Source organism: Panthera pardus, unplaced genomic scaffold, assembly GCF_024362965.1.
Source record: "Panthera pardus isolate Hobbes unplaced genomic scaffold, ASM2436296v1 HiC_scaffold_20, whole genome shotgun sequence".
In the NCBI taxonomy this organism is placed as follows: Eukaryota; Metazoa; Chordata; class Mammalia; order Carnivora; family Felidae; genus Panthera; species Panthera pardus.
In genome coordinates, this window is record NW_026526766.1 from 88,092,244 (window position 1) to 88,109,718 (window position 17,475).

At 56.9% G+C, this 17,475-nt stretch overlaps 1 protein-coding gene across 2 annotated transcripts in view; it reads left to right on the top strand.

Annotated features, from left to right (window-relative positions):
• The window catches only part of ASS1 (argininosuccinate synthase 1), a 53,068-nt gene extending 37,992 nt beyond the window's left edge, over positions 1–15,076 (top strand). Inside the window, exons 13-16 of one of the 2 annotated variants that reach the window (XM_053908431.1) lie at positions 4,852–4,983; positions 9,409–9,565; positions 13,439–13,504; positions 14,121–14,881. In XM_053908431.1, coding sequence (XP_053764406.1) covers positions 4,852–4,983; positions 9,409–9,565; positions 13,439–13,504; positions 14,121–14,157 — 392 coding nt within the window. In that variant the 3' untranslated portion in view covers positions 14,158–14,881. Of the gene's footprint in view, positions 1–4,851; positions 4,984–9,408; positions 9,566–13,438; positions 13,505–14,120 lie in introns of both variants that reach the window. The other variant, XM_053908430.1, reaches the window with a different exon arrangement.
• The last annotated feature ends 2,399 nt before the right edge of the window (positions 15,077–17,475 follow it).

A 17,475-nucleotide genomic window follows, 5' to 3' on the forward strand; every position in this document is an offset into this window, starting at 1 on the left:
AACAAAGATGTCTGTACCCTCAGAGGCCCACACTGCTCACCAGGCTGGGGTTCGCAGGGCACCAGGAGCACAGAGGACGGCTGGAGACCCACCATGATGTGCCTCCCCATTACCATGGCAACCGCCTCCATCCTTGGCCCTGGTACCTAAGAGGGGAGCCCTTGGGCTCCAGCCAGCCTCCCTTCCCCGGGTCTTTGCAAATCTCTCCCTCTGGATCCTGCTTTCCCAAAGCAGACCACCTCTGGTCCAGGCGCCCTCACCCCTATCCCCACCCGCTGCCCCAGACCCCAGCTCACTGGTGGATCTCCCTCAGTTCTGCCAGGCCGTGCGGGTCCGGTTAACCTGGCAGCCTCGGGAGCAGAGAAACAGCAGCAGAAGTGTTTTGGTCCCCACCACTTCCTCCTCGGTCCACTCTCGCTCCCACCCCCACCCCCCCCCCCCCCCCGCCAACCTCCCCTAGATCCCTGCCCTTTTCCCCATTCCCCCCCCACCCCCGCCCCAGCAGTAATTACGGTGTGATTGAGGCTGCTCTGCAGAGAGCCAATGACACCTCTGTCTTTTTCCTGTAAACACGGGGAGATGAAAATAGACAGTTGGAGCCGCTGTGCATGTCACTGCGAAGATGTCTGTTGTCTCTTCCACCGCGACAGCGACTCACCTGTCATTTCCTCCTTCTTTTTGCGCAGTGGTTTGTATGCCGACTGTCAAAAGCCCCAAATCCATAGTCTTTTAGCATCAGGTTTCTGTCACTGTTTTTTTTTTTTTTTTGAAGTCATTTTTTTTTTTTCCAGAAGGAATACACAGAAATCATCTGTACCCCCTACCCCTGTGGAGAGGAGAGGGGAGATCTTTCAAACGCTCTCTCTCTCCCTATCACACACCGTACACACACACACACACACACACATGCACACACAACAGCAGCGACCTGAAAACAGCTTTTTGATCAGTCACGATTGACTTTAACACCTAAGAAAGGGAGCAGGAATATTAATTGTGCTGCTGTGTGTCAGGGGCTATGGCTTTTCTTCTTGCCCGGATGCTTCCCGCAGCCGTCGGGCACGTTCTCTGCTCCTTTCCTGGGAAACGGCTATCCTGGGCCAGCAGCGGGTGGCCCTGGGGCAGGTCACAGGTCTTCCTGGCTGGACCATCTAGGTGTCCTCGTAGCATCGCACGTGACTGCTGTTCAGGTGATACTGTGGGGTCAGCCCCCGTGTTCTAGAGACAAAGCCAGCAGGGTGCGCACCTGTGATGTGGGTGTGCCTGGGCACTCGCCTTCCAGGCAGGCCTCCCGTGAAGGTTGGAAGGAGGAGCAGTTTGCTTGGGGCTCAGAGAGGCAACTGACGTGGGCCAAGGTCACACGGCAAAGCTGAGCTGGGAACTCTGCGAAGATATCCTGTCCGTGGGACTTCTGGTCCCCAGCCTCAGCCCTTTGCAAATACGGCTTGGACTGCGCCCCATGCCTCGCCCAGCCAGACAGAAAAGCAAGGAGGAGTCAGGCTCCCCGGGAGCCGGAAAGGAAGAGGGCTCCAGGGCTCTAGCTATTGGCCCGCCCCGGCTGGCACTATGGAGACCGACCGTGCCAATATACGGATAGGCTTTGAAAGTATCTGGGTTTTTCCAAGACGTGGCAAAACTAATCATTAGAAGGCCTGTTTGCAATTCAATAAATACCGAGTTCTTAGCTTGTGCCTAAGATGGACGAAAGGCCAGTAAAAGCCTCTGTCGGTATCTTGCTTTAGGTGGCTCTTGGAAAATTACTGTGTTCCCGACCATAAAGTTTCTAGGATAGTTGAAAACCTGCCCCTTTAATATTGTGCTCATCTCTGCCATTCCGGAGGCCGACTTTGTTGATGTGGTTGTTGATTTATTTATTTTGAGAGTGGGGAGGGGCAGAGAGAGAGTCCCAAGCAGGCTCCACGCTCATCGAGGAGCCCGATGTGGGATGGGACTTGATTCCATGACCATGAGATCACGACCTGAGCCGAAATTAAGAGCTGGGACCCTTAGCCGACCGAGCCACACGGGTGCCCCTGGAGGCAGGCATTTCTCCGTGTTCCCAACATGTCTGTCTTTGTAAACAGATGGCTGAACCTGTCCGGTCTTTCTCCGTGGCCCCGGGGGCCACTGGGAGCCACGCGTGTGTGGTACCTTACCACCCCAACTTCTGTGCTAAGCTCTCGTAGGTTTTCTGTGGCTCCCCGTTCTCATGCTCTTGGCTTTTCTCAGCCATCCATCCGCCACCAGCCTTTCTGCCCTTTCTGGCTTGTGGCTGGGGGCCGCCCCGAGCCCATTTGAACCTTGTTTGCCAAAAGCTGAGTGAGGGTCTGAACAACTCCCCAGGACTCCAGGGCTTGGGGCCGGTGCGTGAACTTGGGATGGTGGGGTCTTCCTGCTGGGGAGGCCATTTCCCCTGCCCCCCTGAAAGGTCACGGTTGGAGCAGGACAGTAGACCTTGCCCTGAGGGCCACACAAGTGGAATGGGACAGGCTCCTTCGTGGCACACTGTGATCATATCGGCACCTGGCCTCTAGGTGGGGCTTTGACATGGATGTGCCCACCCCCCAAGACCAGGATAGCAGAGGTTTGCAGATAAGAGACTCACCACCCGCCCCACACACACCCCAGAGAGGCTCTTTTCTTCTACTTGGGAACACCTCGGAGCCAGGGTGAGAGCCCAGGCTTTTCCTCCTAAGCCACTCCTCAGATTTGTTCCCTTTCACGCCCTGGTAAGCACAGGATTGCTTTGCCAGAGGCCCTGAGAAGCAGCCTGGGGCAGAGAAGGGAGGTCCAGTGCCGGTCCCGCTCGCCTTGGGCAGGTCCCCTCCCTCCCCGGCTTCAGCCTGCCCCTCTGTGAAAGCGGTGTTGGACCCAGTTGGCATTTAAAGGACTTCTTGGTGGAGACCAGCGTTTTCGGAGGGGCCTCCGCTCCCCGCAGCGGGGCCTGGGCTGCGTGTTCTAAAGGCCGGGCTTCTGCCAAAGCCTATCTGAATAACAGGTTTGCAGCTCAAAGTTAGGACAACAGGGCACCGGCGATCCGAAAGGGCCTGTCCTTGCCCCGGCATTTCTGCGACTCCCAGACGGAAAGATCCAAGGCGGGCAGGTTCTCGGAGGAGGGCGTTTCTGGCCAGGGACAGCGCACTCAGCCGTGTCCTCGGCCCCTTGGGTTCCAGGGTTGAAAACAACCTCCTTTCTGATTTGGGCTCGGGGCAGGGGAGGCTTTTTGAAACCTTTTTGTGGAAACCGTGGTACAATACACCTAACAGGTGTATTTGAACCATTTTCGAGCCTACGGTCCAGTCCAAATACATTCACAGTGCTGTGCAGCCGGCCCACCAGCTACCTCTAGCCTCGTTTTCGCCTTCCCGAACCGGAGAGTCCTCACCCTGTAAACCAGCACCCCCCCCCCAGCCCCTCCTCCTTCCCAGCCCCTGGCGCCCGCCCTTCTGCGTTCTGTGCCTATGAACCTGACGACTCTGGGGGGCCTCACGTAAAGTGGAACCGTGCAGGATCTGTCTTCCCGCGACCGGCTGGCGCTCCTCGTGCCCTGTTCTCCGGGCGCATCCCCGCCGGATCCCGCGTCAGAGCCCCCTCCCTCTTTCAGGCCGGATAATAATTCTGTTGAGTGTGTTTGCCACATTTTGTTGAGCCGTTCGGACCGTCGGTGGGCATTCGCGCTGCTTCCGCCTTCTGGCCGTGGTGAACACGGCCGTGCAGGTCCTTTCTGGTTTTTAGAGCAGCCAGGGTGGCGAGACCGCGGTACGTTTTCAGGATCACCAAAACATTCCGTTAATACCGGAACGTTATGCGGTGGGAGGAGGGGAACCTTTTGGAGAGGCATCTGCGGAAGGGGGACGGTTACGGCCCCGCCATCGGGACAGCAGACTCTGTGGTCAGCTCAAGGCGCTGCCCTGAACTTCACCCGAGAGGAGAGGCCGTACTGCTCGCCGCAAGAGGGGGTCTGACCGTGCGCGCGCGCGGGCGGTCCTGCCTCTGGGCACCGCGGTGTCCTCCCCTCTAGGGAGGAATCTGGGAATCACACCTTCCTCCCGGGACCGCGCTCAGCTCGGGGCCAGGCGCCTCAGTGTCACTTCGGAGACCGTCTGGTCCAAGCAGGCTGTTTAGGAAACGGAGGGGCTGGGCCTGACGTAATAGGGACGGAGGGGGGGCCGTGAGCAAGACCAGCCTCCCCACGACCTTCTGGGTTTGGGCCCCCACCGCCAGCTGAGCCACAGGGCAGCCGACAGCACTGGTCAGGGACGTGGCCCCACGTTGGGCACGTCCTTTCTCCTCCCAGGCTCAGTTTCCCCATCTGTGCATGGGGCCAGCACAGGATACCGCCGAGCCCTCCGCGGCTACCCCAGAGGTGAGGGCTCCTCTGCAGAGACGTGACTTATAAGGGAGCCTCTGGCTGAAGGTGGCATGTGTGTGCACAGCTGTCCCCTCCCCTGGCTCCCCCAGTGGAAGGGAGGAAGGGATATTTGGGGCCCTGGGCTCCACCGTGGTTGGTTTAATTATAGGTTTTCAGCCGCGGGCCGGTGGGCACGCGTTGGGAGGGAGGGGGGAACAGCTCCGAAACCCTGTCATTTTCCAACGTCTGAGGGCCTCTTCAAAGGGGGGATCCAGACATTTTCTCCACAAGCCGCAGAGTGGACTGTCGTGGCCCCAGCATGAGCATAATGACAGGAGCGTTTTGCGGCAAGCTGGGAGTGAATGGGTCCGACCGGCTTGTCTCCTGTCAGACGAGTCATTATTTTTTTTTTCCATTTTTTTTGTCATTTGCTGACAGTTTGGGTTTCATGCGTTTCTCTCTTTTTTTCTCCTTTTCCCCCTGCCTGGAAAAATGGCTAGGTATCTACGAGACCCCAGCAGGGACGATCCTTTACCATGCTCATTTAGACATCGAGGCCTTCACCATGGATCGGGAAGTGCGCAAAATCAAACAGGGCCTGGGCTTGAAATTCGCCGAGCTGGTGTATACGGGTGCGTAGACCCCGCTGCCCTCCCCTCCCTAAGCAAACAGCACCCTCCTCCGGTCCCGCTCCACCCACCGCCATCCTCGCGAGAGAGCCCGAAGGATGCAGGCTGAAGGGGGTCAGGCGAGGGCGGGGGACAAGGAGCGAGGGGGGCGGGGGCGCCAGAACCTGCCTTCCTCGCCGGGTGTTGAGGGGAATGTGTCAGTCCCCCCAGGATGTCCAGCCGCTCTGCCACCTGCGATTCGCGTGACGTCAGGGGGGCCAGGGAAGCGTCACACATCATCCCTGGGGTGGCCGACTTTGACGCGGCACGCGTGCCAGGCACTGTGTGGGGACACCAGCCATCCCAGGGAGTCCCTCCCAACGTTCCCAGGAGAGCTCCGGCCAGCTCTTGTTACAGACGAGGAAACTGAGGCTCAGAGGAAAAGGACCTTGTACAAAATGACACAACCGGAGGTGGCCTAGTTGGGTCTGGCCCCAGGTCAGGCTGTCTCCAGGCGGAACCTGGAACCACCTCAAGCGAGGGAAAGGCTGCCTTGACCAAGAGCTCGGCCCCAGGTCCGGGCATCGCACGAGCCAGATGTCACTAACCCACGCTCGGAATGACATCAGCACGCAGTATGGGTGGGCCCCCGATTTACAGTTGAGACTCGGGTTTCCGTGCCTTACCTGTCGTCCCAGAGTTGGAATCCACATTGTAAAACACTGGTCCCCAGGTCCGGCCCATCTTCCATACCTGTTCAGCCCCTGAGGGGAACCCAGTTTTTGTTGTTTTTTTTTTTTTTAATACTTCTTAAATAGTTGGGGGAAAAGTTAATGACACTCTTTCACATCACAGGAAAATGACAGGTAATTCGGATTTCAGTGTCCATAAAGAGTTTTGGGGGCACGGCCGCGCTCATTGGCTCCCATGTTGTCTCTGGCCGCCTCCGAGAGATAATGGCAGCGCTGAGTAGTTGTGAGAGAGGCCGCACGGCCCGTAGAGCCTGGAATAGTTACTGTCTTCAGGGCCCTTTCCGGAAGATGTTTGCCGACCCCGCTCTATGGCATTCACCGGCTCCTTAACGTGAGAAACCACATCACAGCAAACAGCCCCTCTGAGCTGTGGCCGGGGACCGGCTGCTGACACCTATGGGGTCCTGGACGTCAGGGGGACCCTGGAGAGTGAACATTAATAATCCCTACCTGGGATAAGACTCCGCGGCTCCTACTCACCCCCTCCTCCTCCACCCGGAGCTTTTATTTCCTTTGAAAGCTCCTAACCACTGTAACTCCTCTTGGGGCTTCAAGGGGACTCGGTGGTTATTGGCTGGGTGATCTCTCCCTCCCATTGTATCCGGCAGCTTTGAAGCCGGGTCCCCCTCCTTCCCAGGTAGAGACAGGTGTTTAAATACCATTGTCTCCTGCGGGCTCTCTTGCTCAGCAGGGCTTCAGCTGGAAGGTGGATTCTGGTTACAAAGGAGGAGAGTCGTGAAGCCTGGCAGGCCAGTGGGGGAGAGCACCTGGCCCGGGCGGCGGCGGGCTGCTAGCTCCGAGGCCCCGGCTGCTGCTGCGGGGAGGCCGAGCGGGGGCAAGCCACCAGTCGCCAGCCACCTCCCTTCTCATCACAGAAGGGCTGCTACCTCTTGCCGAGGGGCCCCGAGCTGGGCCCTCACGGGTATCACCTCATCTTGGCTGCACAGAGGTGAAGACACTTGAACGGTTTCACGGCTGACGAGTGGTGGCTTTGAGCCCGGGACAGGCCAGCTTCGGAGGGCAAGTGCTCAGCCGCTCCAGTCGATCCCAGGAGGCAGGAGGGGCGTGGGGGCAGGGAAAGTGGGCTGGGGCCCTTAGGAAAGGGAGATCAAGGGTGGGGTGGACAGAGCATGCAGGGGGCGGGGGGGAGGGTTGCTACTGCAAAGTGTATTGAAAACTACAAATGCCTGGCATGTTTCCCAGGATAGAGGCAGGGACCAGGGCCATGCCTCTGGCTGGTTTGATGACCTTGAGTAGGTCTGTCTACCCCAAGCCTCAGTTTCCCCTCCTGTGAAACATAGGGCACCAGGCCGGGACTCTTCACGGTTCCTGAGTCTAACAGCTCAGTCATACAGCCACTCCGCTGTGACACTCGGCTTCCCCGGAGCACAGACAGGGAGACTGAGGCACGAGGGAGCCCTTCTGCCTCAGCCCCACTCCTAGATGCCCTGGTGACTGACCCCTGTTCATTTCCGTCTCCTCGCCCCATCCCCACATCTCCCTGTGGGCTTGTACAGATCCCCTCCCTCCAGGTGCAGACCCTGGTCCCAACCCACAGGGTCATCCTGGCAGGATCCCGGCTTCAGGACCCATCTCCTTTAGGGCACATAAGCTCACCTCCTTTCCCCTCGCCTCAGTTACTTCAGCAGAAAAATGGGTATAACGCACCCCTCCAACAGAGGGCTGTTATCCCCATTGGCACAGTGCCTGGCCCAGCCCAGAGCTGAGATGCCCATGGAACGCACCAAGTTCACTGCCCCTCTCCCCAGGCTGGGTCCGCTGGGAAAAGAAATCTGAGTGCAAGACCTCCACGTAGTAGAGGTGGGGAGGTCCCGAGATAAAGCCCAGGCCGGGTCTTCCCGCGTGGGTTTCAGCCCCCTATCTCTGGCTCTGTCTTCCAGCCTGAGAGCTTAAAGGTCTAATCATCCTGACTTAGAAAGATGGCCAAGCCACCGGGGCATGGCAGGGAAGGGGCGCGGGGGGCATCAGCGTCCCCTCCCACGGGGGTCTGGGCCAGAGTCGGGAGCACTCTTCGGGATCTGACTGTGGCTTGCGACAGCCTCTTCCTCTCTGGGTTTCTGTCTCCCTGTATGCAGTGAGGGCTGGCGGAGGCCGAGTTCAAATCTGGGATTTAAAATGCTTAGTGTTCCGCCCACATCCTGTCATTGAAACCACACAACTCCCCCCGAGAATGGTTAGTACTCTCTCACCGTACAAACGAGGAAACCGAGGGACAGAGAAGTTGCATCGCTTGTCAGCGTGGAGCGGGAGGTGAACCCAAGTGACAGGTGGCTGGAGAGCGAGGACCCAGTCTCTTCTCTCCCTGCCTGGCCCCTCCCCCACTTCTGCAAGCCACCGGACCCCATCCCGGAGAAGGCCTGCTCCGCTTTCCCACGGAGAGCCTCAGCAGGTGCCCACCCCCCCCCCCCCCACCGCCCCAGAGGCCCGGCCTCCAACAATAGCTGCAGACCTGGGGCTGACCTGGCCCTTTATCAGGGCAGGAGATCGCGCACCATCTGGCCCCACAGCTGCCCAGGTGGGGTCACCTTCCCGGCTCCGTTTCAAAGAAACCCTACCGCCTGAGCTGTCCCTCCCCCAATCCTGCCCGCGCGGCCACCCGCCCTCCACAGGGACCAGAGAGGAGATAGCTGTCTGCAGGTCTGAGCCTGTTGGGGCTGAGATACAGGCCCTGGGGCAGCCTGGGGACTGAGCACATGGCCTTCGCTGGCCTTAGGGCTCCGGGGGTCAGAGCTTGGGGGCGGGGGAGGCGGCACATTTCTCAGGCACCTTGTGCGCTGATGGATGTTCCATCCCGGGACAGGAAAATTCCAAGATTATCATGAACTTGGGAACTAAGGGCAGACCCAGGCCCCTCAGGGTCTGCTTGGGTGTGACCTTGGAGAAACCTCGGCTTCCCCGAGCCTTACTTGCTCACCCAGAGAAGAGAGAGGCTAAGAGAGTTTTTCTCATAGGGCTGTTTATGCCCATTCGAAGAGCCAGTCCAGGATACCTGTGCTTCATTCATAAAAATATTTGCATATGCAAATATTAGCAGTATGTTGACAGGTTACTGACATCCAGGGAGTAGGGGGGGTTGGGGGATGCGTACTGGCTCTTGGCCAGGACGCCAGTGTGTGGATGCCCAGGACTTCCACGCCCAAGAAGCCCACTAGTCCTGGGAGGGTGATTTTGTGTCACCCCAACTCCAGACATGGGGAAACAGAGGCAGAGAGGTGAAGGCCACGCACATGTGGCCTTTCTGCACCCGAGCCACCATCCAGCTGCCCGTGCTGGGTGCTTCCATTGCTCAGGCTGGGGTCACACACACGCCTGAGTCTCAGGAGGCCTCCTGCCCCACCGCTGTCCGCTGTCCTCATGAGACTGAGCTCCCAGCGGGCAAGCGTCCCTTCACCGCCGTGTCCCCAGTGCCTGGCCCGTTGTGCTCCCTGAATGTCTGGCCTGAGGCAGAGGGTTATAGCTCCCCTCCTCCTGACCGTGGCAAGGGTACCTCCTTACCCACAAGAGACCTGCAGGGCCACAGGCCAGGCCTGCGGGCTTATGCCACAAGTGCGCGTCATGCCGAGACTCGGCAGTGAACAGGGCCGACCCACCCCCGAGGTCCACCATGATGGGCTGAGGCGTGCGGTACCCCAGCGCCGTGGGCCACCCTAGCACCCTCACTTTGTCCCCGCTGCAGGTTTCTGGCACAGCCCTGAGTGTGAATTCGTCCGCCACTGCATCGCCAAGTCCCAGGAGCGCGTGGAAGGGAGAGTGCAGGTGTCTGTCTTCAAGGGCCAAGTGTACATCCTCAGCCGGGAGTCCCCACTGTCCCTCTACAACGAGGAGCTGGTGAGGTAGGTGCCCTACAATTGCCCCAGCTGGGGAACAGACCCCCACAGCCAGTGTCTCTTCTGACGGGCTTTCTCAACAAAGATGAGCACGAGCAGGGCACGGAGGAGACGGTCACGAAGAGAACAGACATGCTGCCTCTGCCCTCGGGGCCCTTACAGGCTAGATGGGGAGAAAGGCACCAATCCAATGATCGATTGAATGAGGAAAGGGGGTGTTAGGCTGGGGCGAGGTGCTGGGTACTCTGGGTAGAGTGTGGAGAAGCTTCCCTGAGGAAGTCACCTTTGAGCTGGCCTCCAAAAGACAGGAGCTAACCAGGTGGAGAGGCAGCAGGCAAGTTTCCAGGGAGGTTCTGGGCCTGGGAAGAGCCTAGAACATTCCAGGCACTACCAGAACCATGGGAGGGACCAGAGCATGGGGGCCGGGGACCAGAGCATGGGGTTCCCGGAGCCAGATCTTAAAGGGAAGGACCCATCAGATCTTTTGTTTCCCAAGGGTCCTTTCTGGCTGCCCTGGAGAATGGATTCGGGCGGGGAGGGAATGAGCAAGGGTAGAGCCCATAAAGCACCCCAGGGGACATGCCGGTGGCTGGGACCCGGCTGATGGTCCTGGAGACCGAGAGAAGCAGAAGGATGTGACAAATGGTTAAGAGGGAGAATCGAGGGACACCTGGGTGGCTCAGCCGGTTGAACATCCGACTCTTGATTTCAGCTCAGGTTATGATCTCCAGGTTCATGAGATCGAGACCCCCGTGTCAGGCTCTGTGTTGATGGTGCAGAGCCTGCTTGGGATTCTCTCTCTCTCTCTCTCTGTCTCTGCCCCTCCCGCACACACTCTTCATCTCTCAGAATAAATAAATAAACCTTAAAAAATTCAAATAAGAGAGGTAGAATCGAAAGGGCTTGGACGTGGAAGAAGATGAGGAGGAGGTATGAATCACCCAGCACGAGCTGGGCGCGCTTCGGTGGCAAGTCCTGGGTGGAGGGAATTCTTGAGGAAAGAGCGTGCATTTGGATTCAGACACCCTGAGGGTGAGTCATCTTTGAGACTGACCAGGAGAGTGCCTGGTCAACCCTTGGACACACGGGTCTAGAGGGGAGGAGAAATTGGGTTGAAGACAGTGGAGAGTGGTGGACAGCCGGATGTTTTCCGAAGCCCGGAGGAAACTGGCTGGGGGCTAGGATCAGACTGAGAGGGCAAGGGAGCCAAGGAGGGATCTTGAGGCCAAGCCGAGGGTGCTGACGAGGCCCCGGGGGGACAGGCTGCGGAGCCCGGGTGGGCCGGGTCAAAGGCAGCCTTTGCCTTTGAGCTGCACCTGCACTCGTGTAGGAGAGCATGGCCTTCGCCGATGATCAAGGCATCCCTTTTGGAGGTCATCTGGCCAAACCAGAGGTGGGGACAGACAGCCCCCCCACTCCCCCGACTCAAGTCCCAGGCCTAGGTCAGCCCCGGGGGGGACGCCCGTTGGGAATTAGTGTGTGAGTTTTGTTTGGCAGCCAATATTATTTTTCTCTTTCCCTTCTCCTAGCCGTGTTGAGCGTCTCCCCCCTTCCATTTTTCTAAACACTCTATAAGCCATAAATATAACCGAATCAGTTTAGATCAGTCGGGGTAAATGTCAAATTATCTTCTCTCTTTCTCTCTCTGGCTCTTTCTTCCCTCCCCCTCCGAATCAACAGCCTCTAATAATCTGCCCAACCCTTCATTAAGCCTTACAGCCTCACTCAGGGAGATTAAATGAAGAAAGTAAAAAGGGGAAGGGAAAAAAAGAGAGAAAAGCAGGCGCATTTATTCTCACTGTGTCTCCGACCATTTCCCCTTTCTTTTTGATTTCTACATCGCTGACTTGAAAGCCCTTGAATGACAGCGTCACAGGGACCAGCGAGGAAGCCGTGAGAGGTAGCAGGGCTGGAAATGCCGAGGCACAGTAGGTAGAAAGTAACGTAATTATAGAGCAGGTCAGAGCCACTCGAATGAACAAAAATAAAAGCACAGAGGTTTTCTGTAGACCGTCAGGGGAGGTAAAAAAAAAAAAAAAATCATTGTAAACTCTTTTTCCACCACCCCCCCCCCCCCCACCCCAAACCACGATTTTAAAAAGAGGTTTTTCAGCTCCTGAGAAACACCTCTCGGAAACTCTTCGGCAGCCTTGCGGGACAAGTTGGTCCCTGGACGCGGGCCTCCCTTTGCAGGGGCTGCTGGGGCCGGTGGACACGGGCCGACAGGGAGAGGGGAGTGGGAAAGTTTGTTTTGACACGTGCGACGAGATGGTGTCGCAAAGGCAGGTGTGCATGGAGGGGAGCTGGAAGCTCGGAGCCCTGGCTTCTCCTTGGGCCGAGCACAGGGGTCCTTCTGAAGGGGATCGGTGGCAATGTGTTCCACAATTTGTGGGGGGAGGGTGGGGGGAGGGGTAAGCTTCATTTATCATCCAGGGCAAAGTCCGTAAAAGGGATCTGTGGAGGCTGATGCTTTAGTTTGGTCCGGCTTTTTCTCCTCCCAGTCAGGGGCGGGGGGCAAGAGGCAGCGCCCCCCCCCCCGAAGTCTGTCATCTTCCCCCTTACAGGGGAACTTGCTGGTCGGCTCCTGGTGGCTTCAGCCACCTGAGACCTGGAAGGGCCAGCGGAGGTGAGGAGGAAGGGAGGGGTGGGAGTTCGTGGGCAGCTTCACAGCCCCACGAAGGTCAGGGCAAGGTCATGGTGTGGGTCGGGCAACAGAGCCCACGTCCTGAACAAGTTTCAGGACAGCGGAGCCCAGAGACCCCATTGGTCCTTGGAAAAAGCCCACATCCACAAAGAGCCAGCCAGAGGCACAGCCTTAGGGCGAAAACACCCGCAGATTCTCCTCTGCCCTCCTCCTCCCCGATCTCACCCCTGGGGAGAAGGGCTCCTGAGGGGACAGGCCGCCCCCCCTTGTCATTGAGAACCTTGAGACTGCTTTGTCCCGAGGCTGGAGTTCTGGAGACGTGAAGACAAGGGGCTGATTCAGAGCAGGATGCGTGAGAAACAGAGGAGGGTCCTCTGCCCACGGGGGGGGCCTTGGAGGGTGGCCGTGTGGAGACAGATCTGAGACCGCAGCGCCCCTGAACTTGTCCTCAAAGAGCTTATCACAGTCACAGTTAAGGAAGGCAGGTGGGTGCTTGAGTGCTCCCGTCTCTGCGCCACCCACACCCCGCGGGCCCTGTTCTCGTCTCCCTCTCGGTTTCCTCGGCACCTGCGGGTCCTGGGTGCCTAAAAGATCCCCAAATAAATGAATGAGTGAATGAATGATACAAGGTAACGACATTGAGAGCCCCCGTTTGGCAAGTAAAAGCCTGAAGTTCAAAGAACAGGAATATTTGCCCTAAGCTCCCTGGCGGAGGGGGGGGGGAGAAGGGGCGGCAGAGCTGAGAGACAGGCCTCTCCCCACCCCACCCCCACCCCGCCCTGAAGGACTGTGGTTGGGAGGGGCTTTGGAAGCTAGGGAAGTGAAAACAGCCCCAGAGAGGTCGAATCTGGAAGAGGAAGGTTGTAGATGGGGCGGGGGGCGGGGGGAGACACTGGTAACAGCAGTGGTTGACCAGGCGCTTCTGGTGGCCAGCTGGCGTGGGGCGGGCACCAGGTTCGCGGATGGGTTAGGCAGGGTCTGGCCGGGACCCTACCTGCCCCGTCGTGTTAGCAGGGATGAGGCTCCCCGCTCTCCAGCCCCGGACACGGTGCCTGGCCCGTAGTAGGGCTCCTGAATTGGGACAGAAATGCAACGAGAAGCCAAAGTTTGGGCCAGCAGGGCAGAAAGACCCCGGGTACCTGGGAGCCTGAGCGGTGCCCAGCCCCAGAGATCCTCTGACATCGCAAAGCAAGGCCTGGGGGCTGTGCTGACAGGCTTCCACTGTCTCCTTGCAGCATGAACGTGCAGGGCGATTATGAGCCCATCGATGCCACCGGCTTCATCAATATCAACTCCCTCAGGTGAGCGGCTCTGGGCCCTGATGGGTCCTCAACACCCCCCTCCCCCAGGTGTGGGCAGCAGGCAGTGATAGGACCTCAGCTGCCCTTTCCTAGACAAGCCCCACCTTTCTGTTCCCCTGCCCATGGCACCTGCAGTGCCTGCTTTGGACCCAGCCTGTTCCTATTCTCAAGGAGGCAGGAGGCACAGCCAAGAGCCACAGAGGGTCCTGAATACTTAGGTTCCATGTTCCCGGGTCCTGCCCTTTGCCTCTGACACTTACTCCCATCCTCTCCAGCTGGAAGAAGGACTCCGCTAGGAGCCCCTTGCCTGGGTGGGTTAGAAAGGGAAATGGCCAAGAGGTAGAAAGGCGCCTCAGAGAGTCACCGGGCCAGAAGGCACCCGTCGCCACCCCCGAGCTGCGGGTCTAACTGGAAACCACCCTAGCCACGTGGACCCCCATGGCCTAGCGGGGTAGCGAGTACCATCTGAAGCCGCTCAGACCTGGGTTCAAAGCCGAGCTCTGCAGTACGGTCTCAGAGCAAGGGCAAACAGGGTCATTTATTCCCAACAGTCACCATACACTAAGCCACTCCCAAGGCACTCTCCTAACTTGTCTCCTTTAATTCTTACACAAAGCTGCGACTCCAGAAACAGGCCCAGAGCGGTTAAGTAACCTGCCCACAGTCACACAGCTAGGAAGCCATATTGCTGAGTCCAGAAGGTGTGTCTGTCCAGCTCTGGGTGCTTAGCCACCAACTTCCTTCTCTCGGGACTTGGCGTTGGGTAGAAGGCACGAGTCTCTCTTGTCTCCCTGACACATGCACTGGGCACAGAGCCACCGTTTTCCCCCAAAGCCAGGCTCTTGTCCCTGGTGCCGAGACCGAGGGAGACGCTGAATCCAGCCTGACCTTCCCGGGCGCTCTCCGCTCCGACAATCACCTCCGCCAACCCGCCTCCTTCGCCCTCTGTATTTTATGACTATAAACCCTTTTTCAATGGCTCCAAACACATCGGGTTTTCATAATGGCCTCTTCATCTCTCCCATTGCCAGTTAAATGCTTTGTCTTCAACAATGCCAAGCAATGTTTTCCCCCAAAGATAAATTAATTACATTATCCTGATTGGAGGGCAGGAGGGGCCGGGGGCAGGAGTGGGAACAGAGGGGGGGAAAAAAAGACAACTTCACACACACGCACATCTTAACAAGCAGCTGCCCCCCGCCACCCGGGTTGGGCCCGAATTAATTGAAGCGAGTGCATGTTGTTATTGTTAATTTACATTTTTCTTTGTTTTGAATCTGGTTTACAGGCTGAAGGAATATCATCGCCTCCAGAGCAAGGTCACTGCCAAATAGACCGGTTGACAATGAGGAGCTGGGCCGCCTCCTTTGCCCATCTCCCAAGTACAGGCGCTAATTGTTGTGATAATTTGTAATTGTGACTTGTTCTCCCGGGCTGGCAGCCTGGTGGGGGTGCCAGCCCCCAGCTTTGTTCCCCGCTCCCCTGCAGCCTGCAGAAGTGGGCACGGAAGGGAAGGGGGGGGGGTGGCTGCAGTGCGGAGATGTAAAATGACAATTAAAAAGAGATACATTAGTCTTTTGTTTCTTTATTTCTGCAGAGAGAGGGTGTGTGTGAGACTGTGTAGTCAGCGGTGCCCTTCTTAGACCAACCTTTGTGATTTAAGCGCTACCAAAGCCACCTTTTGCCGGGGACCCTGTTTATCTGGGAGGATCGGACCGACTCTCCTCCCGCAAAAACCCCCCAGAGAATCCAGATTTGGCCCCCTGGGTCAGCCTGGCATTTTGTCACCGACTGTGGCCCCGTGCCATGTCACAGGGAACCAAGGAGAGTTTGGGTGACCTCCTGGGGAGCTGTCCCGCCCGCTGCCCACAGAGAACAGCCGGGAATGGTGGCCATGACTGCCCACAGGAGGCTCCCCCCCCACAGCACGGTGGCCTTATGTGGCCCAAATTATGGAGGAGGAGGAACCCTGAGTTAAGAAGAAAAGCCTGAACAGAGAACAGAAAAGGACAGCCACAGAACAGAGGATCAACCCTTGGGGGGAGGCCACCTGGCCTACAAGTTTCCCCCCATCACTCCAACACAAAACAAGGCCCAAGGCGGCCATGTCTGTGCAGTGACTCCGCCCCCTCAGCCATATCTCATTGGGCCGGGCCTGGACACCTGACCCAAGCCGGGCCAATCAGAATCTTGCTCCCAGGGACCCAGCAGGCACAAATAGGCAGAAGCGAGACCAGGTGCCCTTGGGCTGGTTGGGATGCCTCGTTCCGGAAAAGCGCGGAGGGAGAAGAAAGCAGGAGGCAGGGGGATGGGAGGAGTGGGCTTCAGGGTTCGAATCCCAGTTCCCATCCCGGTGCGCACCGTGGTGGTGGTGGCGTTTCTTCATCCGGATTCTCTAAGACAGCCTGGGGTTCTCATAACCCAGTATCGTGTGGGGCCTAAGCTTGAGGAGGGAGTGCCTGGTACTTGCAACCAAAAGCCGCTTTACTGGGAAGACTGGAGTGCAGATTACTCTGGACCCTGCCCTGGTTCTGATCTCCCGTCTCCTGCCTTGGCCAACGAGGGTTTCTTTCAAAACGAGTTTTGTCTTTGAAACTTCTTTTTCTCTGCTTATCGGAGTTACCGGTGAATTCCTCAAAACCACCGTTGCCAAACACTTCGCTATACGCTTTATTCACATGGTCTCCCCGGACCTTCAAAACACCGTGTGGTAGACACTGTCCCCTCCATTTTACAGAGGAGGCAACAGAGGCAGAGAAATTGATTTGCCAAAGGTCCCTCAGCCGCAAGCGAGAGCCAAGGACCAAACGCTGGCCTGGCTGCCCCGCAAACGCTCCCGTGTTATGTCGTGATAGGCTGCGTCTTACTAAAATTAATTGAAATTTTATGGAAAGAATGAACATTCATCGGCTTGCCACCCAGTTACAAACACTGCTTATACCTAGTTTATTTCCTTACAGTTGTGTTTTTCTATGCTTATAAATATTTTTGCAGAGTCCTTTAAGCTAAAATATTTCAAAAAAAATTTTTTTTAACGTTTTATTTATTTTTGAGAGAGACCGAGCATGAGCAGGGAAGGGGCAGAGAGCGAGAGGGGGACACGGAATCTGAAGCAGGCTCCAGGCTCTGAGCTGTCAGCACAGAGCCTGACGCGGGGCTCGAACCCACAAACTGTGGAGATCATGACCTGAGCCGAAGTTGGGCGCTCAACCGACTGAGCCACCCACATGCCCCTACGCTAAAGTATTTTAAAAGCAGGTGGTAGCTCAGCTTTAAAATGTTAATATTATGCGGGTCAACCGGTTAAGCGTCTGACTCTTGCTTTTGGCTCTGGTCATCATCTCTCGGTTCATGAGTTCGAGCCCCGCATCGGGCTCCACGCTGACCGTGCAGAGCCTGCTTCGGATTCTCTCTCTTTGCTCCTCCTCTGCTCGTGCTCTTTCTCTCAAAATAAATAAATAAACTTTAAAATGTTAACAGTATATCACGAATGGTTCCCCACATCATGAAATCTCTTCTCGAACACTTCCAAGAGCTACGTAACATTCCATTATATTGAAAAAAAAAAAAAAACAAACCCAAGTTACTCACAGATTCATAGATTTAGTTTTTTTCCACTTCTAAATTGTTTCCCTCCCTTTGTTGGATTTCATTGGGCATTTTTGGTAGTTGGTTTATTAGCTATACTTCTTTTTGCCTTTCTGGTGGTTTCTCTAGGGGTCACAATATCTATCTTTAGCTTAACCCCAGACTACCTTCAATGAATACCGTACTGCCTCGCGTGTAAGGCGAGAATCTCACAACAGAGCAATCTTAGAACATTTCCCTTTGTGCTGTTGTAGGCATTACTTTTCCCAAACCCCTACGATACGCCGCTGTTATTTTTTCTTTAGTGTTTTTATTTACTTGGGGTGGGGGGAGAGGCAGAGAGAGAGGCAGAGAGAGAAAATCCGAAGGGCGCTCAGTGCAGG